General features: G+C 46.5%; 1 protein-coding gene across 3 annotated transcripts in view; it reads right to left on the bottom strand.

Annotated features, from left to right (window-relative positions):
* Positions 1 to 21,713, bottom strand: part of RPH3A (rabphilin 3A) — a 67,525-nt gene that overhangs the window by 22,875 nt on the left and 22,937 nt on the right. For all 3 annotated transcript variants that reach the window (XM_064272225.1, XM_064272226.1, XM_064272224.1), the window contains 6 exons: positions 10,555 to 10,684; positions 9,180 to 9,266; positions 7,149 to 7,314; positions 4,449 to 4,487; positions 4,197 to 4,349; positions 1,237 to 1,323 (listed from right to left, as the gene is read on the bottom strand). In XM_064272225.1, coding sequence (XP_064128295.1) covers positions 1,237 to 1,323; positions 4,197 to 4,349; positions 4,449 to 4,487; positions 7,149 to 7,314; positions 9,180 to 9,266; positions 10,555 to 10,684 — 662 coding nt within the window. The remainder of the gene's footprint in view (positions 1 to 1,236; positions 1,324 to 4,196; positions 4,350 to 4,448; positions 4,488 to 7,148; positions 7,315 to 9,179; positions 9,267 to 10,554; positions 10,685 to 21,713) is intronic.

Genomic DNA, 21,713 nt, shown 5'->3' with positions numbered 1-21,713 from the left:
TGGAGTAGGAATTGACTGCCTATGAAATGATGGGCAAGTTTATGCTTTGGGTTCACCACGGCTGCAGGGTCATCACTGGTCCAGCTGGATTCTTTACAGCTACACTTCCCAAAGCATGGGACGTGGGGGAGCCACAGGGATGGGCATTAAATAACATTTAATTACGCAGTGAGAAAGTCGTTTGGGTTTCCGTTGCCTTTCAAGACTGACTCTTCATGGAGAAAGTCTCATTTGGATGCTACCTTGTCTTTGATGCCTCTCTCACCTTTGCAAATTTCCCTTTTCGAACAAAGAGAGAGCAGGTCTCAGGCCTGGAACCTAGAACCTAGCAGCCCAGAGTACCTAGCATTCCTTTATATTGTCTTGTTTTTGTTACATTTATTTTTATAATTACCCCCTCTTTGTGCCAAGGAATACTGGTTTCCTATTTATGCCACTATTACAGGTTTCTTTTAAAATAAGTTAATGAAGTTATAACTGTACAAATTTGGCATTGTTTTTATTGTTTTACACAATCCACATTTGCTTAGATTCTCCTTGTGTTGTTACCAATTTCTTTGCTCACCACTTCTTGAATCTCACACTACCCTTCTGGAAACATTTGTCTTTTTACTCAAGTCCAATGTCCTTAAAATTTTCTTGAGAGAGAGCTTATGATAGCAACTTCTCTCAGTTGCATTTGTTAAAGTGAGTCAATCTGAAGAGCAATGATAAGGAAGTAAGAGGGTTTGTGCATATGGCTACAGATTGTGGATGTGGAATGACAATGGCTAAAGGTGGGAACACTGACCAATGAAGAACTGTCACTGCTTGCATTTTGGTAGCTAAGACACACATCTAAGCTTCCAAGCCCGAGAACTGGTCATCTGGAGGGCCCTGTCAGAGCTTAGGATTTAGTGATGGCTACAGCTTTACAGAAAGCCCCCAGGGCTCTGCAACAGGGATGGAGGTATTGAGGTCACAGCTGAGTGACGACCTGGATGGGTTTAAACCCACCCAGCAGGTCCATGGGAGAAAAGACCTGGTGATCTGCTCCTGTAAAGACTACAGCTTTGGAGACCCTATGGGGAAGTTCTACTCTGTCCTGTAGGGTCGCTATGAGTCAGGATCGCCTTGACGGCACACAACAACATGCCTCATTTATTAAATGAGGATGATTATGATAGTGCTTATATCTAAAGACTTGTTGTGAGGGCTCCATGAGATAATACATGCAAAGGGTTGAATCCCAGGTACCTGGCTGCCCAGGCTGAGGAGGCGCTGGGCTCTGCACTGAGGCAGGGGCAGGTCTGGAGGCCTGGGCTGAGTTGGCCCGTCTCAAACCTGTAGGGGGAAAGAAAGGAAACAGCTCGTCATGTTTCAGGCAGAGAGAAGCAGAAACGAGCCTAGGACCCATCAGCTGGGATGAGGACGGGAGGCAGCAGCCACTGTATCTTCTCAGCTCTTTCGGACACTCTTCTCCTCCCCTCTGTGAATTCTCTCTTTTCAGTACTCAGACATCCTGGGCAAATCACAGCAGTGACTTGGGTGCAAAAAACTCAGGTTCTGTGATCCTGCCTCCACCACATGCAGGCAAATAGTCGGGGCTTTATCTCCAGCAGTTAATGTGAGACTTGGCAATGTAGTAGGTGTTTAGTAAGTACTTGTTCAATGAGCAATGTGTAAGTGACAGCTGGAGCCCATCAGCAATAGGATGGGCTGTTTGGTGAGGCAGTGAGTGCCCTGTTTCAGAGAGTGTGTGAGCAGAGGGTCAGCAAGCTCCTCTCAGAGAAGGTCTGTAGGGGTTTCTGCATTGTGTGTGATTCCAGGATTAGGCCCTAAGACAAAGGGCTCTTACTGGGAATTTGTTACACTGAGCTGCTCTCAGCCCTCCAAGTGGGAGTTACAGCAGACCAGCTGGGAGCACCGACTTTGTTCATGGACTACCTGGGTTCAAATACCAGCCCTGCTATAACCTCCATCTGACCTTGAGCAAGTTTTTTTAAACCTATCTATGCCTCATCTAAGGAGTCCTATTGGCGCAATTGCTAAGTGCTCAGCTGCTGAGAGGTTGGCAGTTTGAACCTACCAAGCGGCTCCATGGCAGAAAGACCTGGCTGTCTGCTCCTGTAAAGATTACAGCCTAGAAGCCCTATGGGGCAGTTCTACTCTGTCCTATAGGGTTACTATAAACCAGAAATTGATTCAACAGCAGTGGGTTATGCCTCATCTGGAGCCCTGGTGCTGCAGTGGTTAAGTACTCAGCTGCTAACTAAAAGGCTTGTGATTCAAAGCCACCCAGCAGCTCTTAGGAGAAAAGACCTGGTGATCTGCTCCCACACAGATTACAGTCTAGGAAACTCTATGGAGTGGTTCTACCCTATCATACAGGGTCACTTTGAGTCAGAATCACCTTGACGGCACACAACATGCAGCTATTAAATGAGGATGATTATGATAGTAATTACCCCCCGATGGCGTATGGTTAAGTGCTACGGCTGCTAACCAAAAGGTCAGCAGTTTGAATCCGCCAGGCACTCCTTGGAAACTCTGTGGGGCAGTTCTACTCTGTCCTGCAGGGTCACTATGAATGAGAATTGCCTCGATGGCAGTGGGTTTGGTTTTTTTGGTTTTTACCCCCAAAGAGCTGTCGTGAGGGTTACACGAGGTAACATATGCTGAGGGCTTAACCACAGTGCCTGGAGCAAAGCAAGTGCTCAATAAACTTGAGCTACTATCATTGTTATTAACCATTAATTGAAATCTGTAAACTTATAAGAGACTACAATCAACTGGGAACCTTATTATAGGCTGGGAAATGAGCAGAAAGAGCTAAAATTATGTCTAAGGCACTCAGTAAATATTTGGAGACATGATGGATTAACAGAGTGAGCCATGTCCCTGATATTAGACCAGGCAGAGAGATTCAGGCTGTCCTTTGTGTTAGACGTGATAAGTGCTGCATTAGGGCTGTGTGTCAGTACTCCGAAACTCAGAGAAGCAGTTAACTCAGCCCTGGATGGAAAAGGTGGATGCTAGAAGCTTCGTGGATGAGGGAAACATTACATTGAGCCTAGATGGGCAAGAGATCCAAATCTCATTCATGGATGTTGTGTGACTGTCCTTTTCCTCAGGAAGTAAAATAATATAGAGGCTAAGAGTATAGGCATTGGAGTTGGACAGACATGGGTTTTACTCCCATTTTGACCAATTATTGGCTGTGTGACCTAGAGCGAGTGGTTTCACTTTTCTGAGCCTCAGTTTCTTCATCTGTAAAATGTGGAGAATAAAGTCTAATACGTGGATTTAAGGGTTGTGACAAGGATTAAATGAGACAATGTACATGAAGAGTTTGGGACACCACCTGGCATACAGTACACACACAATACACATTCTTTGATGTTGCAGGTCAACAAGATCCATCTTTCTCTGTCCATCAGAGCCCTAGGTGAATTAGGGGGTCTAAACAGCAAGTTAAGCACAAGGAACGTGCCCAGGCCTTCTCACCAGGAAGAAAAGAAACTGAGGTGCTAAGATATATAAACCTACAAATCAGGAAGAGAAGGCAAGAGGTCAACGTGGGACCTAAATATTCAGCCTATCTGACTTGAATCCATCCCCTCTATAAAAGAAGACATGAAGCTGCTTTGAGGTCTCACACAAGGGGCTATGGGTATAAAGCTCCTATCTAGTAGACATTTCTTTCAAAGTCCAGAAATCAAGAACTCCCACCAGTGGGCACTCTTGTCAAATAAATTCACTGGGAGTGAAGCCGGAAGAGATGGGCACCTGATGAGTACCTGTGACTGACGTCCTGGCCACACCGACCCACCAGATCTCAGGACACCAGAGGCCACTTGCCAAGGGAAGAAAGAGCTTAGTCAGATCTGAGAGGGACACATTCCTGCTTTGCTCACAGCCAAAGGGCATTTCCCCCAGGTGGTTTCTTGGGAGGAGGGCAAGAATTCCAGGTATTTTTCTTGCATACTGCACTACAGCAAGAACAGGGCATAACCAAAATTATGGATGTCTGGAGTCAGAATTGTTTCTGAACCCTGTCTTTCTTCTACCATAGACTAGAACCAGCATCTAGAACAGAATATGGTACACAGACAGCTCTCAATAAATACTGAATGAATAAATGATAAAAACCCCACCCTTCTCCTTCTGGTTTTCCTCTTCCTGGAGGACTGTCTAGATTTGCCCACCTCTCTTACCTGCTGGGCTCCGGCTGGAGTCACCGGCAGCCCCACCATGCCCGTGGTCCCAGCTCTCTGAATCCCGGCCAGCTGAGCTCATTCGTGCCTCGGAGGCCCTGCGTACAGGAGGCCCATAGCTTCCCCGCCCAGGAGCAGAGGCCAGGTCAGGGCCTGGAAGGAGAAGCACGAATTGAATGAAGACAAGGGAAGGAAGGAATGGGGTCAAAGGACTCCTGTCCCAAAGTTCAAGACACAGTCAGCAGAACCCACCTGTCTTCTGACCTGGGCCTCTCCTGTCTTCAGTGTCACCTGGAGAGAGAGAAAAATGATGAGGAATACTGGTTTTCTGGTGTCTGGAAGCCATTACTCAAGGAACGCACAAAGGGGCCCATCCACTACTCCCAGTACCATTTTTTTTTAATTAAAATTTTCCCCTCCCAACAGTCCCTCTGCTGTAGCATCCATTTACAATTTCATACTATTTACCTTGCATACACAAACACCAAAACCAAAACCAAACCCACTGCCGTCGGGTCCATTCCAACCCATGGTGACCACATATGAACATATATAGACTCAAAAAAGAACAAGATGGGATCAACTGGCTACGTATTGTGCTAGCATGAGCTTTGTTCACTCAACTGGATTTTTCCCAGGGCTCAACAAACATGCTCAACCTCAGGCCCTTTGCGCATGATATTCCCAAATATTCAGCTGGTCCTCTCTACCAAGGAGTGCTGGTGATGCAGGGGCTAAAACGCTCGGGTGTTAACCAAAAGGTCAGCAGTTCAAACCCACTAATACAGCAGTCTAATTCCGTAAAGATTTACAGCCTATGGGGGCAGTTCTACTGTGTCCTACAGGGTTGCCATGAGTTGGAATCAACTTGACCGCAATGGGATTGGTTTTGGTTTCTCCCCTCTCACTTTAGTCAGGTATTTCTTCAAATATCACCTCCTCAGACAAGCCTTCTCTGGCCATTCTATCCAAAATGGAGCTTCCTATTGCGATCTATCCCTTTTTCCCTGCTTCGTTTTTCTTCCCAGCATGTAGTAATACCTGACTTTATATTTATATTTGTTGTTTACTGAGGATTTGTTTCCCCCACTAGAATTTTAGCTGCATGTGGACAGGGACTTTGACTGTTTTACTCATCACTGTATCCCTAGGGCATAGAATAGGGCCTGGAACTCACTATGTGGCTGAGTAAATGTCTGTTAAAAGAATATTGAAGGATCATATCATGAACCTCATTGCAAATCAGTAACATACCTTTACATCATTTCCATTTTAAAAGGTGCTGAATACATCATGGTGTGGATATATCACATTCCATTCAATGGTTTCTCTGTTAACGGACGTTTAGGTTATTTCGGCGCTTTTGCTATTATAAATGCTGCCATAAGTGTGCTTATATGTATCTTTTTACACTGGTACTTTTATTGATGTCAGATATGTTCCCCGAGAGGAACTGCTGGATCAAATGGTATATACACTTCAAATTTTAATAAATTCTGCCTTGTTAATTTCCAAAAAGGCTGAGATGATTTACTGTCCTACCGAAAATTACAGAATAACCCTTTCCTCACACACTCGCCAGCACTGAATGTTATTACCAATGATTTTTTTTTGGTGTCACTACACAGTGCTGATACTGTTGCTTCGCGCTAGTGAGAGGGATAGGTACTAGATAAACCATATTTGCATAGCTATTTGCTTTGTCGAGTTTCTCTGCTAAGCTAATTCATACCATTTCTGTTTGTATGTTTGTGTATAAGCGGTTAACATTATATAATATTAGTCCACATTTATAAGGGCTGCACTCTACAATGCATTTTACATGCAGTATCTCATTCATTCTCAAAATAACCAAATGAGTTGTTAAACTCATACTATTAATGACTAAACAGTGTCTCAGAGAAGTGAGGCCACTTTCTCAAGCTCACGTAGCCAGTAAGTGGCAGAACTGGCATTCAAACTCAGGTCCTCATGTGTCAGATAGCCAGGATCCTGATAGTTATGTTAAACCGTCTTCTCGGCCTAGAAGCAATAATGCTTAACCAGGAATAAGGATGCTCTAGGGGTGGAAGGCGGGGACTCCTTAGGGATGTGGTGGATGTTGACAATTGGCTATTCTTGGCAAGGTAGAAATTGCTTATGCCTTGTCAAGAATAAAGCATTTGTTGAATGCCTCTTGAGTGCCAAGCACTGTGTTGCATACCGTGAGTAGTAATCTTATGGGAGACACAGCTGGGCACTTCAATTTTTGAGACCTTCAATTATAATCTTCCTTTCTGAAGCACTGCCTGCACTCAACTTCGGAATTATAATCCAGGCCAGATTTTATTTCTTAGTGTTAACTGAAATTATTGAAAGGGCCTTATCTGGTCAGTCCTAGTGATCTAGTGCAATTACAATGTGTTTTTACTGTATGGTTTTACTTATTATTACCATTACTGTTTGCCTCTCCCTTTTAATCATAATTTTAATAATTAATAATAATACTTGAATGAGTATAATAATATAATAGTAGTGGTAATGTTCTTAAACTAATTTCCTTTTTATTTATCTTTCAACATTTAATTAGTTCAATTTCAAGTTTGCTGATGGATAATAGAAGAAACATTAGGGGCCAGGAAGGCCTTCTTGGCAGGACCCAAATACCCCCAGGCTCAGCTCCAGTGTGTATATGAGTGGTGGTGGAGTCTCTCTCAGTCCTAATTCCCCTCTCTGTTGTACCTCTAGGGCTAAAAACAAATCCTCTTGGCAGCGTGGCGAGTCCCCGTGCTACTCTTCTGGTAAGGGTTCATTGTGAGCTGTAAAGGAGGACATAGGAGTCCTAGACCAAACTAAGAGGTTGACTGCCCATCAACTGGGTGGAACACAGACAAGATGTCAGAACATTCTTCAGGTAGACCTGTTAGCTAAGAACTGTCCTTGGTTCTGAAATGAGAAGTTGTGCTGTCTTACCTCGAGCCAGAGCCCGGGCAGTGTGCTTGGGCTCAGGGGTGGGCTGCTCAAGAGCTGCAGGCTCGCTGACAGGTTGCTGGGGTTTGGTCTTCTTTATAGGCATGGGCTGTGGGAGGACCTGTTTGGGGAAGCCCTTGAAGAACCATGCTCCAGAACGCTTCCACACCTGGGGGAGAAGTAGGGAGATGAGGACGTGGCAGTCAAGCACTATTGCTCCTGCCTTCATGAGTGCCGATTTTTAACTTTGCTCCCTGTCCTCAGCATAGTGATACAATGGTTATCACAAAGCCTTTCACGATTCAGACTTAATTTTTGCACAACAGCCCTGAAAACTCAATAGAAAAATTTAGAAACGTATAATGGTAATGGTTGCATAGATCAATGAACACAGTTAATGTTGCTGAATTGTACCTGTGAAGAATGTTGAAATGGCAACTATTTTGTCACATATATATTTACTTCAACACAAATAAATACATAAAAAAAAAACCTCAATAGAGATACCTAAATAGGTTCATTTTCTTGATGGAGAAAGTTGAATGTCAGAAAGGTTAAGGACTGGCCCAAGGTTACACAGCCAGTGAGTAGAAGAACAAGAACTAGGCACTAAGACTTTCATCTCTCCAATCTGGTGTGCTCTGTACTGCACTAGCTTCTCTAAAGTAGATAATCTACCCACCACACCCTCAAGACATCTGGCTTTCATCCCTGCCTTGTGGGTTAGTGTTCCACCTAGGATAGTGTGCTAGACATCTTCTATTGCCCCTTAAAATCACTTTTCCACCTTTCTCCACCCTGCTCTGGGACCCAAGGGGCTGACCAGTGTGGACTGTAGTCACTGGATTTCGCTGACCTCTATTTCCCAGGTGGATGTGGTCAAGGAAAGTACCAGCAGGAGATTGGAAGACAGGAGGAAAGCGAGGTCAGGGTACTTATTCCCCTGGTTCCCCTCTTGCCAGGTGGCAGTGATGGCATTCCTCTACCAAACACAGTACCTGTTAGGCTACACCTGTCTTCCAGTCTTCCCTCCTCTACTCCTGGGTATGTCAGCATTCCTTGCTGATTTCCCTTAGCCCTTTGTGAACTACAAGTTTATTGGTCTCTTCTTGACTGTCCTATTGAAGCATGTCATCTGTTTCCTGATAGGACCCTGACTGATACTGGCTGTGTCATTGGGATGGTCTTGAAGGTAGGAAGTTACTACACAGGTGATTGGTGAGGAAACTGGGGGAAGAAGAAAGGATTTAAACAAACTCATTGCTGTAGAGTTGATTTCGACTCATAGCTACCCTACAGGACAGAGTAGAACTGCCCATAGAGTTTCCAAGGCTGGAATCTTTACAGAGGTAGATTGTCTTATCTTTCTCCTGTGGAGCAGCTGGTGGTTCAAACTGCTGACCTCCCAGTTACCAACTGAGCACTTTAACCACCATGCCACCAGGGATGCTTAGAAAGGACTTAACTTGGATAAAATGAATAGTAAAAATCAATTGCAGGGCTGGGGAACAGAAGGATTCCATGGGACAAAGAAACAGAGACAAAGTAAAGAGAAAGACAGTGCAGAGAAAGAAGTGTAACAAGTAAAATACAGGTAGAGAATGAGAAATAGGAGGAGATAAGGATGAGAGGGAGAAACGAACTTCAATGAGAGAGAGTGTGAGGAAAGCAAAAACAAACAAAAAAAGGAGACCAGAAGTGGAATAGAGGGAAAGATAAAGAAAAGATGGTGGAAGAGGAAGATTCAGAAGTAGAGAAATGGGGAAGAACAGAGTCCAGAAGAAGGGAGGAGAGAAGGAAGGGAAAGTTATCAGAAGAGGGGGAAAGAAATTCATCCAAACATTTTGGGGCCATTTCACCAGTGTCCACAGTGACCTGGTTCCCTTCATACCAACCCTTTAAGACAGAAGACCCGACCAGGTCTCCCAGCCCCTAACTGCCACCCTGCTTTCTTGATTCTGGGGAGGGGTGGGAGTGGGGAGCCGGGCAAAGACGGGAGGGTGCCCCAGAATCAGGTGGGACCAGGCTACTCACCTCTCTCTGCTCGATGCAGATTCTGCAGAGCCACACAGGATGCAGGCGGTTGTTGGAGGTCTCCACCCCGCACTTGGTGCAAACGTTCTGCGGACAAAACACAGCCCAGCGTACACTCTGAGCTGCCAGGGGTTGGGCACAGAGGTTGGGTACAGTGACAGTGGAGCCCCATTCCCTCTTGGAGTATGGAAAGGGCTAGAACTCTCACCCTTTCCTCACACTTCGTTCTATGAGCACAGTCAGTTAGAATAAAGTTTAAGTTTGACTCCCTCCCCTCCTGACACTCAATGACCCAACCAAATCACCAAATAATAAAGTTCCCTTCTGAGTCTTGATTTCCAAAAACAAGAACTTGAATCATCCCCAAGCGCTGGGTGAAGGAATTCTTCAAGAGTCCTCGTGGGGCCGGTCTGAGCGTTCAGCATCCACACACAAGAAGCACTGACATGATCTTTTAAAAGGATTTTGGTTATTAATTTATCCCTTCTTTCTCTCCAAAATGGATCTGAGGCAACACAGACTATAACTAGAAGTTCAAAACCCCAAGGAGAAGGAAGTTATCTGAGTAAATGCCATGACTGTGTGCTGGAACATGATATTTTTGGCTGAGTTTCCTGGCAGTCAAGACAAATAGGGAAATCTAATAGGTTACAAAATTCTAACTATTTGGTTGACTACAAGGGATATGCTTTTCAGAACAGATAAACTTTTCCTGATATTCAATTCTAAAGGCTAAGTGGGACGCCCAACAGGAAATGCCAAGTGACATTATGGATGTCTCCAAATGGGTTGCTCCTCTGAACTCCTTTCCGGGGAATTCAGCAGACCCAAGGACAGTTGTATTCCTTTCCTGGAATTGTCAAGAGAAGACTGCTGAAGGGAAGGGAGGAGGGGGAGAGGGTGAGAGAGCACAAGGAGAATCCTTCTCCAGAACACAAGTTCTTGAAGCTCAATCATTTCAACTAGGCTAGAGAAGGGCTTTCTCAGTCTCCTATACCGTAACCCAAGGCAAGGGAATGCTGGGGAAGCCTGCCACCTACCCAAGTGTACAAACATGCCCAACTTGCTGAGCCACAACCAGGACACTTGCAGACTTAAGTACGGCTCATGTCCTATCTCACATTCCCAAGTTCATCCTGGATAGAGCTCAGCTCCAGAGGAACAGAGGTGCAGAGTGACTTCCAGGGGAGGAGCCAGCATCCGGGTTACCTTTGAGGACAGCTGGGCATGGGGACATTCTAGAAGGAATCATATTCTGGCAATTATTCTGGTCCCATCTCCATCTCCAGGACCTAGGACCCCTCAAGGCTCAAGCTCAGACTCTGGCCCCCCTGCAGGTATGGAGTAGGAGGGTGGGAGGGAAGGGCAATGGTACCTTCTTACAGTCCTCACACACGACACAGGCAGAGCCCAGCATCCCCAGCTGTTCTCCACACAGTATGCAGCGGTTCACCCCATCCCCAGCCACATTCTTCCTCATGTTCTCCAGGCGGTCCACCAGGCGCCTGGAAACAGAGATGGGGTAATAAGGACCTCATAGAACGGGGGCCACCAGCATTTCCTATAGTATCAGAGGGTCTTAATCGTCTTTGAGTCATAGACTCTTGAGTATCTGATGATGGTTGGGGGCCCTTCCCCACATGACATTCTGATACATTTTCCAGAGCATCACAGACTCCCTCTCACACCACTCAAAGCCCATCTATTATTTTTCTCTCACCATTTTTTTCTTTAAATTTATTTATTTTTTATTGTCCTTTAAGTGAAAGTTTACAGTTCAAGTTAGTTTCTCATACAAAAATTTATACACACATTGTTATGTGACCCTAGTTGCTCTCCCCATAATGTGACAGCACATTCCTCCTTTCCACCCTGTATTTCCCATGACCATTCAACCAGCTCCTGTCCCTTTCTGCCTTCTCATCTGCCCTCCAGTCATGTGCTGCCCATTTAGTGTCATGTATCTACTTGAGCTAAGAAGCATGATCTTCATAAGTATCACTTTATATCTTAGTCGAGTCTAATCTTTGTCTGAAGAGTTGGCTTTGGGAACGGTTTTAGTTTTGGGCTAACTGAAAGCCCAGGGGCCATGTTTTCTGGGGTCCCTCCAGTCTCGGTCAGACCATTAAGTCTGGTCTTTTTACTAGAATTTGAGTTCTGCACCCCACTTTTCTCCTGCTCCATCAGAGACTCTCTGTTGTGGTCTGTCAGGGTGGCCATTGGTGATAGCCGGGCACCATCTAGTTCTTCTGGTCTCATGCTGATGGAGTCTGGTTTATGTGGACCTTTCTGTCTCTTGGGCTCATATTTGTCTTGTGTCTTTGGTGTTCTTCATTCTCCTTTGCTCTAGGTGGGTTGGGACCAATTGATGCATCTTAGATGGCTGCTTGCTAGCTTTTAAGACCCTAGACGCCACTCACCAAAGTAAAAGCCCATCTATTCTATTGAGTTAAGATTAAGAACCTTATCTAGTCCTTTCTATCTCTTCTCACCTCCTCCAAGGAAGCTGCCTGATCTGTTATCTAATTGTTTACATGGTGTCTTCACTTGGGTGTCTTTATAGGCATTTCAGACTTAGGTTCTCAAACTAAACTCTTCATCTTGACTTCTCTCTATCCCTATCCCCACAAACCTGATCCCCATTCTCAGTAAATGCCACTATCATCCACTAACTTGCCCAAGCCAGAAAGCCAACATCTTCCTTGACTCCCTCTTCTCCTGACACTCAGTGATCAAACCAAATCATCAAATTCTATAGAGTCTACCTCCCTGGCATTTCTGGAATCCATCCATTTCTCTTCATTTCCAACTCAACCAAGCCACAATCATCTCTCTCTTGGTTGACTGTAATAATCTCCTAATAGGTCTCCCTGCTTCATTCATGTCCTTCTACAATCTGTTCTTTGCTCCACAGCTGTGGTGATTTCTAAAACATAGATCTGATCATATAACCCCCTTTCCATTAAAACCTTTAGTTGGTTCCGATTACACGGGGCCTCAGTGTCTCTATGTGGTCTGGTCTCAGCTGAAACCTCAAATCTCTTCTCCCTCTTGGTCTTGCTTTCAGTGCTCTTGTTCAGTGGTTCTCCAGAGAGCAGCATCAGCATCACCTGGGAACTTGTTAGAAATACAAATTCTAGGGCCCCGCTGCAGACCAGCTGAATTATAAGCTCTGGGGAGTGGGGCCCAGAAATTTGTGTTTTAACAAACCCTCCAGGTGATTCTGATGAGAACCACTGTTCTAGTTACACTGGTCTTCTTTCAGTCCCAGTTCTCCTAGCTGCCTCAGTACTTTTACACATTCTGTTCTTTGTGCCTGGAGTATACTTTCCCCCATTCTCATACCCCACATATTTGTGACCTCCTTCTCTCTCTCTCTCTCTCACACACACACACACACACACTCTCACTCACACACATCCATTTTATAATTTTCCTGGCTAAATTCCCCTCATCCTTCAAATCCCAGTTGAAATATCACTTCCTCTTGGAAGCCTTCCTTGACCATCCATTCTATTTACTGTAATAGCTTCGGAGCACTTGCCACATTTGTAAGTCATTGTGAGATTACCTTAATCACGTAATTAGCTGTGTGAGACCACCTCTGGTTCCCCCTCTATACCACCAGCGCCATGGGGTCTTGGTTAATGCGCACACAAATCACATGGGGATCTTGTGAAAATGCAAATTCTGAAGCAGCCACTCTGGGGTGGGGCCTGAGCTGCTGCCCTCTAAGAAGCTCCCAGGTGATACCATGAGATGCTGCTCTTCCAGGGCCACACTCTGAGTAGCAAGTCTATGCAATAATTTTGCCTGTGTGGCAGCCTATTTAGATCTCAGGTGTTCTGCTTTGTTTTGTTTTAGACACTCTCTGCCAGTTTGAAATCCTCTCCTTGCCCTTCCCTCCAAGGAGACCTGTCATTCCCATTCCAGGCCAGCCAGTAGACCCAGATGGAACAGAATCTGTCCCCACCTCCAGGGTCTCCGGCCCAGCTATAGGTATCAGGGTAGGAGACTTGATGCGATGAGGCTTGGGCTTACCCTCTCCCCTGGGTCCCTGACAGCCTTGACTGTCAGCCACCTGAGGCTAGCTCTCCCCACAAGTCCTCCTGCTCCCACCATTCCGTCAAAGGCACTCTGACTTGCAGTGTTATAAATAGCAGCTTCTCCTCTTGTGTGCCATTCAGGAGAGGAATTGCTTTGGCAAAGGAAGCGCTGAAAGCAGCCTGTGGGATCCAGAGCCTCCGCTGTGACCCAGATTGGACAGAACTGCTTAAGGAGGCCGGATGTGCAGAGCTAAAGGCAGCCTGCCTGCCTCTTCCCCTCCGCAGCCTCTCCCTCCTCCCCTTGTCTTCCCTAGAAATTGTGCCTGTAGGGTGATGGGAGGAGGTAGACACCAGGAGACAGCCCCCAGTCCATGCTCTCAGCAACCTAGAATCAGTTATTGTTATTTGCCATCCCAATTCCAACTTATAGTGACCCAATGTGACAGAGTAGAACTGCCCCATAGGGCTTCCTAGGCTGTAATCTTTACAGGAGCAGATGGCCAGGACTTTTTTCCCACAGAGCTGCTGGTGGGTTCTAACTGCCGACCTTTCAGTTAGCTGCTGAGCGCTTAGCCATTGTGCCACCTCGGCTCCTAGAATCATAGTAGCTGATGTTATTGAGTACTTACTATGTGCCAGGTACAGAGGCAAGCACTCCACATGGACTTTCTTAATGCATCCTTCCAGCAGCACTATAAGCTAAGGATGACTCTTGTCCCAATTTCCCAGATGAGGAAACTGAGGCACAGGGAGTTAAGTGGTTTACCTGAGCCACATAGCTAGGAAGTGGTTAAAGCCAGGATTCAGGTCCTGTTAGCTGGCTCCCAAGTCCTAACTGCTACACCACACAGCCACCCACTTAGCTATGCGTCAGGCAGACCCATGGGGTCTTCTTGATCAGTCTGATCTCTACCCTGGTTGATCCCCCGACCTTTCCCACACCAAAGGACCCCCATTTATTGGCAAATATCAAAGTGCGCACACACTCACAGTCACTCCTGTTTGTTCTCTCTCACCTGCTCTCCCTTCCCTGAGGTTGGGACAAGACAACCGGCAGCAGCCCCACCACCTTGCTTCCCCAAAGAATCTTTAATACGGGGTTAGGAAATCTGGATTTTAGCCCTGGCTTCTCCCTCTCTGAGCTTCAGTTTCTTCATGTGTAAGATAGGAGATGTTAAGCTAGACCAGTGGTTGTCAAAATGTGCTTCATGGAACCCCAGTGGTTCCATAGAGTCCGTTCAGGGGCCGCCCAATTTAGTGGCATGGGGGTATTGATTCTGAGGGGCCTCTGTACCCCATTTCATCCAGAGTATGTCTGCATTTATGTCTTTCATGGGCACTAGTGTTCCTTTGGAAAGTTGGTTTCATGGTTCAAAAACGCAGTTGGAAATCGACGGGAGCAGATAAACTTTGGGGTGCCTTCCAACACCATGGAGCCCTGCCGGCGCAGCAGCTAAGAGCTCGGCTGCTAACCAAACGGTTGGTAGCTGGAATCCACCAGCCGCTCCTAGGAAACCTTATGTGGCAGTTCTACTTTGTCCTATAGGGTCGCTATGAATCAGAATCGACTTGATGGCAATGGTTTGGTTTTTGGTGTCAATGCTACGGAATAAAAACAAGAGACAATGAGGTGAGCTAAAGGAGGCAGTGGCTGGTGACTCCATGGTGGCATTTTTTCTGTTCACACCCTTGCTTTTGCCTATTTTCTCCTTTATTCACTGCCTTTGCCAGAAATGGTCAGATTTTGTTCTTCTCATTCTGCCACTGGGGTCCTGAGGCACAGAGAGACTGAGAGGCTTGCCTGGGGTCACTCAGCCAAGGCTAGAATCTAGTCCTCGGCTTCAGTAAATCATCTTTACTTTCCGTGAAGTCCCTAGGACCTCCCGACTTGTGTCAGTAAATCATCTTTACTTTCCGTGAAGTCCCTAGGGCCTCCCGCCTCAAGTCCTGCTTTGCAACTCGGCTCAGGACGACAACGTGGGGTAGATGATCCAAATGCAAACTGCAGTTTTGTTAAGGAAACTTAGAAGCTTTTCCTGCCTCCTCTTGAAAAATAAGAGCTGTAGATTTGCCCACCATCTGCAAACACACACAGCAGCCTCCTCACTGGGATGCCAACTCCTTCTACCATTCAATCCTAAATGCCAAAAGACCCCATTAACACACATTGTACTCAGAGCGCTCATTAGCTTCTATCAGTGGCAGCAAATGGCATGGAAATACAACAGATTTAAGACGATTAGTCAGATGTCTCAGCTCAGGCCCCCTAGTTATTCACAAATCCAGTCCCGACTGATCTAGAGAGATGGGTGGGGGTGGGCCTGGGCAGATACTCCTCCTCTGCTCAGAGATGGGGAAAGGGCAGGGGCCCCTGTAAGCTGCCCATTTGGCACCCTCTCTGTAGCTCCAAATCTTGTCGCCACAACATGGAAGGGCCTGAATGGTCAAAGATTTTAAGCTTGGAAATAAAACTCTGCAAGAAGAAAAGCCAAACTGTGTCACGCAAGACCATGAGCTACATGTGAGTCTTCCTTCTGGTGACAAAACACATTTCACCTTCTTCATTAAGTGCCCGGAAGAAATGTTTGTTTCTATGGGTTGTGGAGGACAGCTCGATGTGCATTATGGGAGCTGTTCTCAACCCTCATTGCCTGACACAATCACCCAGAGAACATCGAAAAAAAGACCAACGCCTGGAACCTCAACTCTAAAACTTCTCTGCGGCTGGTTCTCGTGGATCTGAATGTCAGTAATTAAACACGCAGCCCTGCTTGGAACCAGTGCATGCGGGGATATTCCCAGCATTTGTGGTGTACCTCAGTCACCTGGGGAAGGTGTTTAAAATTCAGAGAATGACCCTGCGGGGCTGGGGAGGGGCCTGGGAACCTGCATTTTAAAGCGGCTTCCCTCTTCATTCTGATGCTGCTGACCCCTGGCCACACTTTAAGAAGCACTGCAGTCAGGAAGAATGGGGTGAGGCAGAAAACTGTCATTCGGGGTAAGAATGCAACACACAATATTACTGAAAACACATTCATGGAAATTCTTGTGTCACTTGGTAAAATGATCTCCTTATGATGTTAAACCCGTTGCTGTTGAGTTGATTCCGACCCATAGCGACCCTACAGGACAGAGGAGAACTGCCCCATACAGTTTCCAAGGCTGTAAACTTTACGGAAGCAGCCTGCCACGTCTTTCTTCCGCGGAGCAGCTGGTGGGTTTGAACCATGGACCTTCGGTTAGCAGCCAAGTGCTTTAACCACTGTGTCACCAAGTCTCCTTTTATTAAGTGGGGGTGGGGGGACCCTAGGATGCAGATCATCATCAGGGTGTGAGTTCAGGTTTGGAACACGCTCCTCTGAATAGCTTCTTTGGGTGTGATGGACAAAAACATCGGGAAGGAAACACTGGATGTTCACAGCAATTGTCGCCAGGTGGTGGGATTGCGGGTCACTTTAATTTCCTTCTTCTAATGTCTCCGGCCTCTCCACATGAAGCATCCAATTAGTTGGATTCCTCAATATGTTTTTTAACTTACTACAGTTAACATATATTACCTTTATACTACATAGCCCTGGTGGCACAGTGGTTAAAGAGCTTGGCTCCTAACCAAAAGGTTGGTGGTTGGGATCCACCAGGTGATCTGAGGGAGAAAATAGCAGGCGATCTGCTTCTGTAAAGATTACAGCCTAAGAGACCCTATGGGGCAGTTTTACTCTGTCCTACAGGGTCACTATGAGTCGGAATTAACTCGACGGCACACAACATCAACAACCTGTACATTAGAGAAGAAGGTACATTTTTGAAGACAGAGAACATATTAGGCCTACAGGGAAAAGACTTGGGTTTGAATTCTACCTCTTACCAGGTCTACGACTTTTGAGAAGCCATTGCTTCCTGGATGTCCCTTCCCCAGACTATAATATGAGGGGCAGGGTTCCTCCTGAGGGCAACATGTAGGGATTTTCTGTTCCTGAGGCTGAAACACTAAGATTTCCCCTTGTACTTGGGCCCAGTGGGACCTTCACTGAAAAGAAGACACTTGTGCATTGGCGGGCCTGGTGTTGTCTGCCTGTCTGACGTCTCTGGTCTCCCAACATTAAGTGCCCAATTAGCCAGACACTCTAAGTGGCTGTCACTCTCTAGTTATGTGTTTCCATGCCTGATTAACTTTACGACTGCTGCTCATGCTTGGCATTCAGGGAACACACCCGTCGCCAGGCTGGGGAGCCGCTGGTTACTAAGTCCGGTGGACACCTCCCATTTTCCGGAACGCTCCCAGAGGCCCCAGAAGGGGTATCTCCCCTCCTCTGGGCACCAAGGAATGACCTCTGGAGGTAATGGGAAGTAGATTCCCGACTTGGTCTGACCGAATGGATGCAGATGGACTGTTCATGCACGTGACAAATATTTGTGGAGCACTAACTATGTGCCAAGTAGACATTAAGAATCCAATGGTGAATAAAACAGACGAGGTCCTGATATTCCAATGAGGGATTCAGACATCATTTAAATAATCATCCAGGTAACATAATTACACTTGTAATGAGTGCTCTGAAGAACCAGTATGGGCAGGCATGAGAAGTCACAACAGAGGGACATGACTAGTTAAGAAGGGCTCTCAGAGGAAGTGACCATGGAGCTGAGACCTGAGGATCAGGAGGAGTTGGCCCAGGAAAGAAGGAAGGAAGAGCACTGCACAGAGAGGGAACAGCATGTGTGAAGGACATGAGGCACAGTCAGCGTGGCTGGTGGGCTGAGCAGAGGCAGATGAGGTTGGAGAGGTGTGCAGGGGCCACACCATGCAGGTCTTTAGTCTAAGAGTGATGGGGCAGCATTCAAGGGGTTTAAGTAGAGGAGACTCCACTCTTCCCCCCATTTTGGAGTTGACATATAGACATGTGAATGGAGCCCGGGGAGGCTCAGAGCAGTGGGAGTTTCAGATGCTGCAGCAACTCCAGGTAGAAGGAGACGAGCCGGTCTCCAGACTTTGTCTACACAAGAGGAAGCGCCAGGTCCTTTGAACCCACAAGGCTGGCCTGAATGGGTCTAACTCAATGATGATAAAGTGCAGTGGAAAGAAGGGCTTGAAATGCCATCACGGGCAGGGCCAAAGTGTCTTGAGCATATGAGCTTACCATCACTGCTCTAACAAATTATCACAGACTTAGTTGCTCCAAGTATCACAGATGTATTAGCTTATAATTCTAGAGGGTAGAAATATGACACAGGTTTCATTAGGCTAAAATTAGGGTGTTGGCAGGGCTCTGTTCCTTCTAAGGTCTCCAGGGGAGAATGCATTCCCTTGCCTCTTCCAGCTTTTAGAAGCCGCCTGCATTCCTTGGCTCAGGGCTCCTTCCCCATCTTCAAAGCCTGAAGCATAATATCTTCCAAATTCTCTTCAGTTTGACCCTCCTGCCTCCCTCTTACAAAGATCCTATGATTACACTGGGCCCATCTGAATAACCCAGGACAATCTCTTCCTGTCAAAAGCTTTAATTTAATTATACCTGCGAAGTCCCTGTTGCTAGGTAAGGATACATATTCCCAGATTTTGGGGATTAGGATGTGGCCATCTTTGGGGGGCATTATTCTGCCCATCTGCCACCCAGGCTCTATTTCCACTGGCTTCAGTCTGAGTCGGGTTTTAGCCTTCCTCTCCAGAGCAAGGTTTGGGCCACTCCTACCTGCCTGGCTACAGATGCCAGACAAACCAAGCTTTGGACTCTGTGAGGTTCTAATCACCTTTTCCAGGTGAGCATGCTCAAGCCCAGGGACATGTAGACTCCTAACCCACATGCACGCCTGCAGACACACGCATACTCTTTCTGAATTTAGACATAGAGGCAGTTATACCCAGGGATGTGTGGGCTCCTAACCCACATGCATGCCTGTACACATACACAAAACACACACACACACACACTTTGAGAATTTAGACACAGAGGCAGTTATGCCCAGGGATGTGTGGGCTTCTAACCCACATGCACGGCCTGCACACACACACACACACACAATTTCAGAATTTAGACATAGGAGGCTGTTACGATGCAGGGACTGGGTGCCAATTCTTGAGTGAGGTTGCCTGGGTCCAAACCTGGGCTTGGCCATCTCTTAACTCTGTGATCCCAAGAAAGTTACATAAGCTTTCTGTGCCCATTTTTTAATCTATAAATTAGGGAAAACAAAGTCCTTACCTCCTAGGATTGTTGTGAACATAAAATGAGTGTTTACAAAATGCCCAGAACATGGCAACTGCTCAGTACAGTGGCGGTTAATTATTTCTCCTGAAATATGTAACTTTGTAACTCTCTGTAATCACATTGTTTCTTTGTAACCAGGATGTTATAATCTGCCCATGAAATCCATTTTCTCAAAGGGCTTTCAAAAGGGCTACAGTGACTAGAAATTGATAGGACTCATGTGTCCATCTTAAACACACACCTGGGAGGACACGTGCTCACATAAGGAAGTGCACACTGGGAGAGGTGCAGGTCCATATGCACACGGGAGCACACATGTGCACGATTAAGATCTACAGGCAGGAAAACACCTTCATATACGTGGCTGTCCACACCCAGCCCCAATCGGCTGTTTTCCACAGACAAAGATATTAGCCAAGTGAGGGGCTACCTGTCAATGTTTGTTAAGCTCAGGCTCCCTTCAGAAGTCCAAACTGGCCTCAGAAATGTTCAGGCAACTGCTTTCGAGCTTTCATACATACCAGTACGGTTGCAGGGTCTAGTGGAGGAGAAGGCTAAGGGACGGAGCACTGCTCCAGGAAGTAGGCTTCCTGCGGCATGCCACGGAGCCCGAGGACGACACTGCCCGCCAAGGTGTGATGAGTTTATGTGCCGAGTCCTGATCAGTGGGGAAAATGGGTTCCACCAAACGAAAAGATGGGGCCGGAGCAGCTGTCTTTAGAAGTAATGGTTGACTGTGGTTATGCAATGATTCATAAAAATGCAGCAAAGTGGAAGAGCGGATGCCATGTGGTCTCTCTGTCTCTCGTGTGCACACACACGCACACACAATCACCCATTCCAGGCTCATGCTGTTCTTCGGATCACCCTAATTGCCTAGTGGGGGAGACTACCGTGAGTTTATTAAACTTGGTGCTTTCTAAAGGAAATGACTGCTGTGATGGGGGCCGGGCCTGAGGGTTTAGCGCTGGGGTCTCTCAGGAACTTGTCCTTAAATGACTGAACCGCTGTCAGGAAGCCATGTGCTAGCATGTCAGACTCATTAATTCTCACAGTCATTTGTGACTGTCACCCCCTGGGGACTCGTAGATCCCAATCTCTCTCCTTGATGGATTGGTGAGTAGGATTCCTGCTTGGGCTTCAGCACTTTGGTGGGGGGAGCATCCTGGCTCACAGTTGGGGAGCATAGGGAGAAAGAGATAGCTAGCAGGTTCAGCTGGCCCAGTACAACACCAGGCAAGAAGCTGGGCCATTACTGACTCAGTAATATCCGTTGCTGTCGAGTTGACCCAACTCATAGTGACCCTATGGGACAGAGTAAAACTGCCCCATAGGGTTTCCAAAGAGCAACTTGTGGATTTGAACTGCTGACTTTTTGATTAGCTCTTAACCACAGTGCCACCAAAAAAATAATAAAAAAAACCAGGGCTCCAATAATAGTAATAGTTATTGTTTATGATCGCTACCTATACCAGGTGCTGTGCTAAGCACTTTGCAGGTACTGTTTCCCTTAATTCACCCACAACCCATGAGATCAGCTCTATTATTCACTCCCATTTTTCAGATGGGGAAACCGAGGCACCCAGAGTGGGAGTCACTTGCTTAAGGGCACACAGCCATGAATGGCAGAGGCGGGACAGGAAGCTAGGTCCAGCTGCCCAGAGGCTGTTACCCCCCTGAAAAGAGTGAAATCTTAGCTTCATTTCAGTGCCTATGGTTGGGGGCTCTAGCATCTCTGCCCACCCTTTCTTGTCTTCGAAAAACAGAGTTAAATGAATGTCATGCTGAGGCCCGCAGGGAACAAGGGTCACCAAGGTGGGGAGGAATGAACCATCCCATTGATAGAAAAATCGTGGGAGACTGAACCAGTTAGCCAAGCTGGACATCTGACATACCCTGTAAATCATTGGATTCCCTAAATCCCTGAGATCACTTGTCATTTTCCTTCCCCACCTACACTCCCAAAAGCCAGTGGGGTAAAGTGGAAAGACAGATTCATGTTCAGAACGTGCTTTGGCTATATAAAGGCTGGGTCTTAACTTCTCTGAACTTCAGTTCTCCTGGCTGTAAGCAGAAATAAGTCTCTCTTGGTGAGGACATAATGAGGATTAAATGAAATATAACGTATTTGAAAGTGCTCAGCACCTGGCGGCGCAATAGTTAAGTGCTTGGCTGGTAACCAAAAGGTCTGCTATTAGAAACCGGCAGCCACTCTGCAGGAGAAGACATAGCGATCTGCTCCTGTAAAGATTACAGGCTAGGAAACCCTATGGGGCAGTTCTACT

The sequence above is a fragment of the Loxodonta africana genome, chromosome 19 (assembly GCF_030014295.1).
Source record: "Loxodonta africana isolate mLoxAfr1 chromosome 19, mLoxAfr1.hap2, whole genome shotgun sequence".
Classification (NCBI taxonomy): Eukaryota; Metazoa; Chordata; class Mammalia; order Proboscidea; family Elephantidae; genus Loxodonta; species Loxodonta africana.
This window is presented reverse-complemented; position numbering and strand designations above follow the sequence as displayed.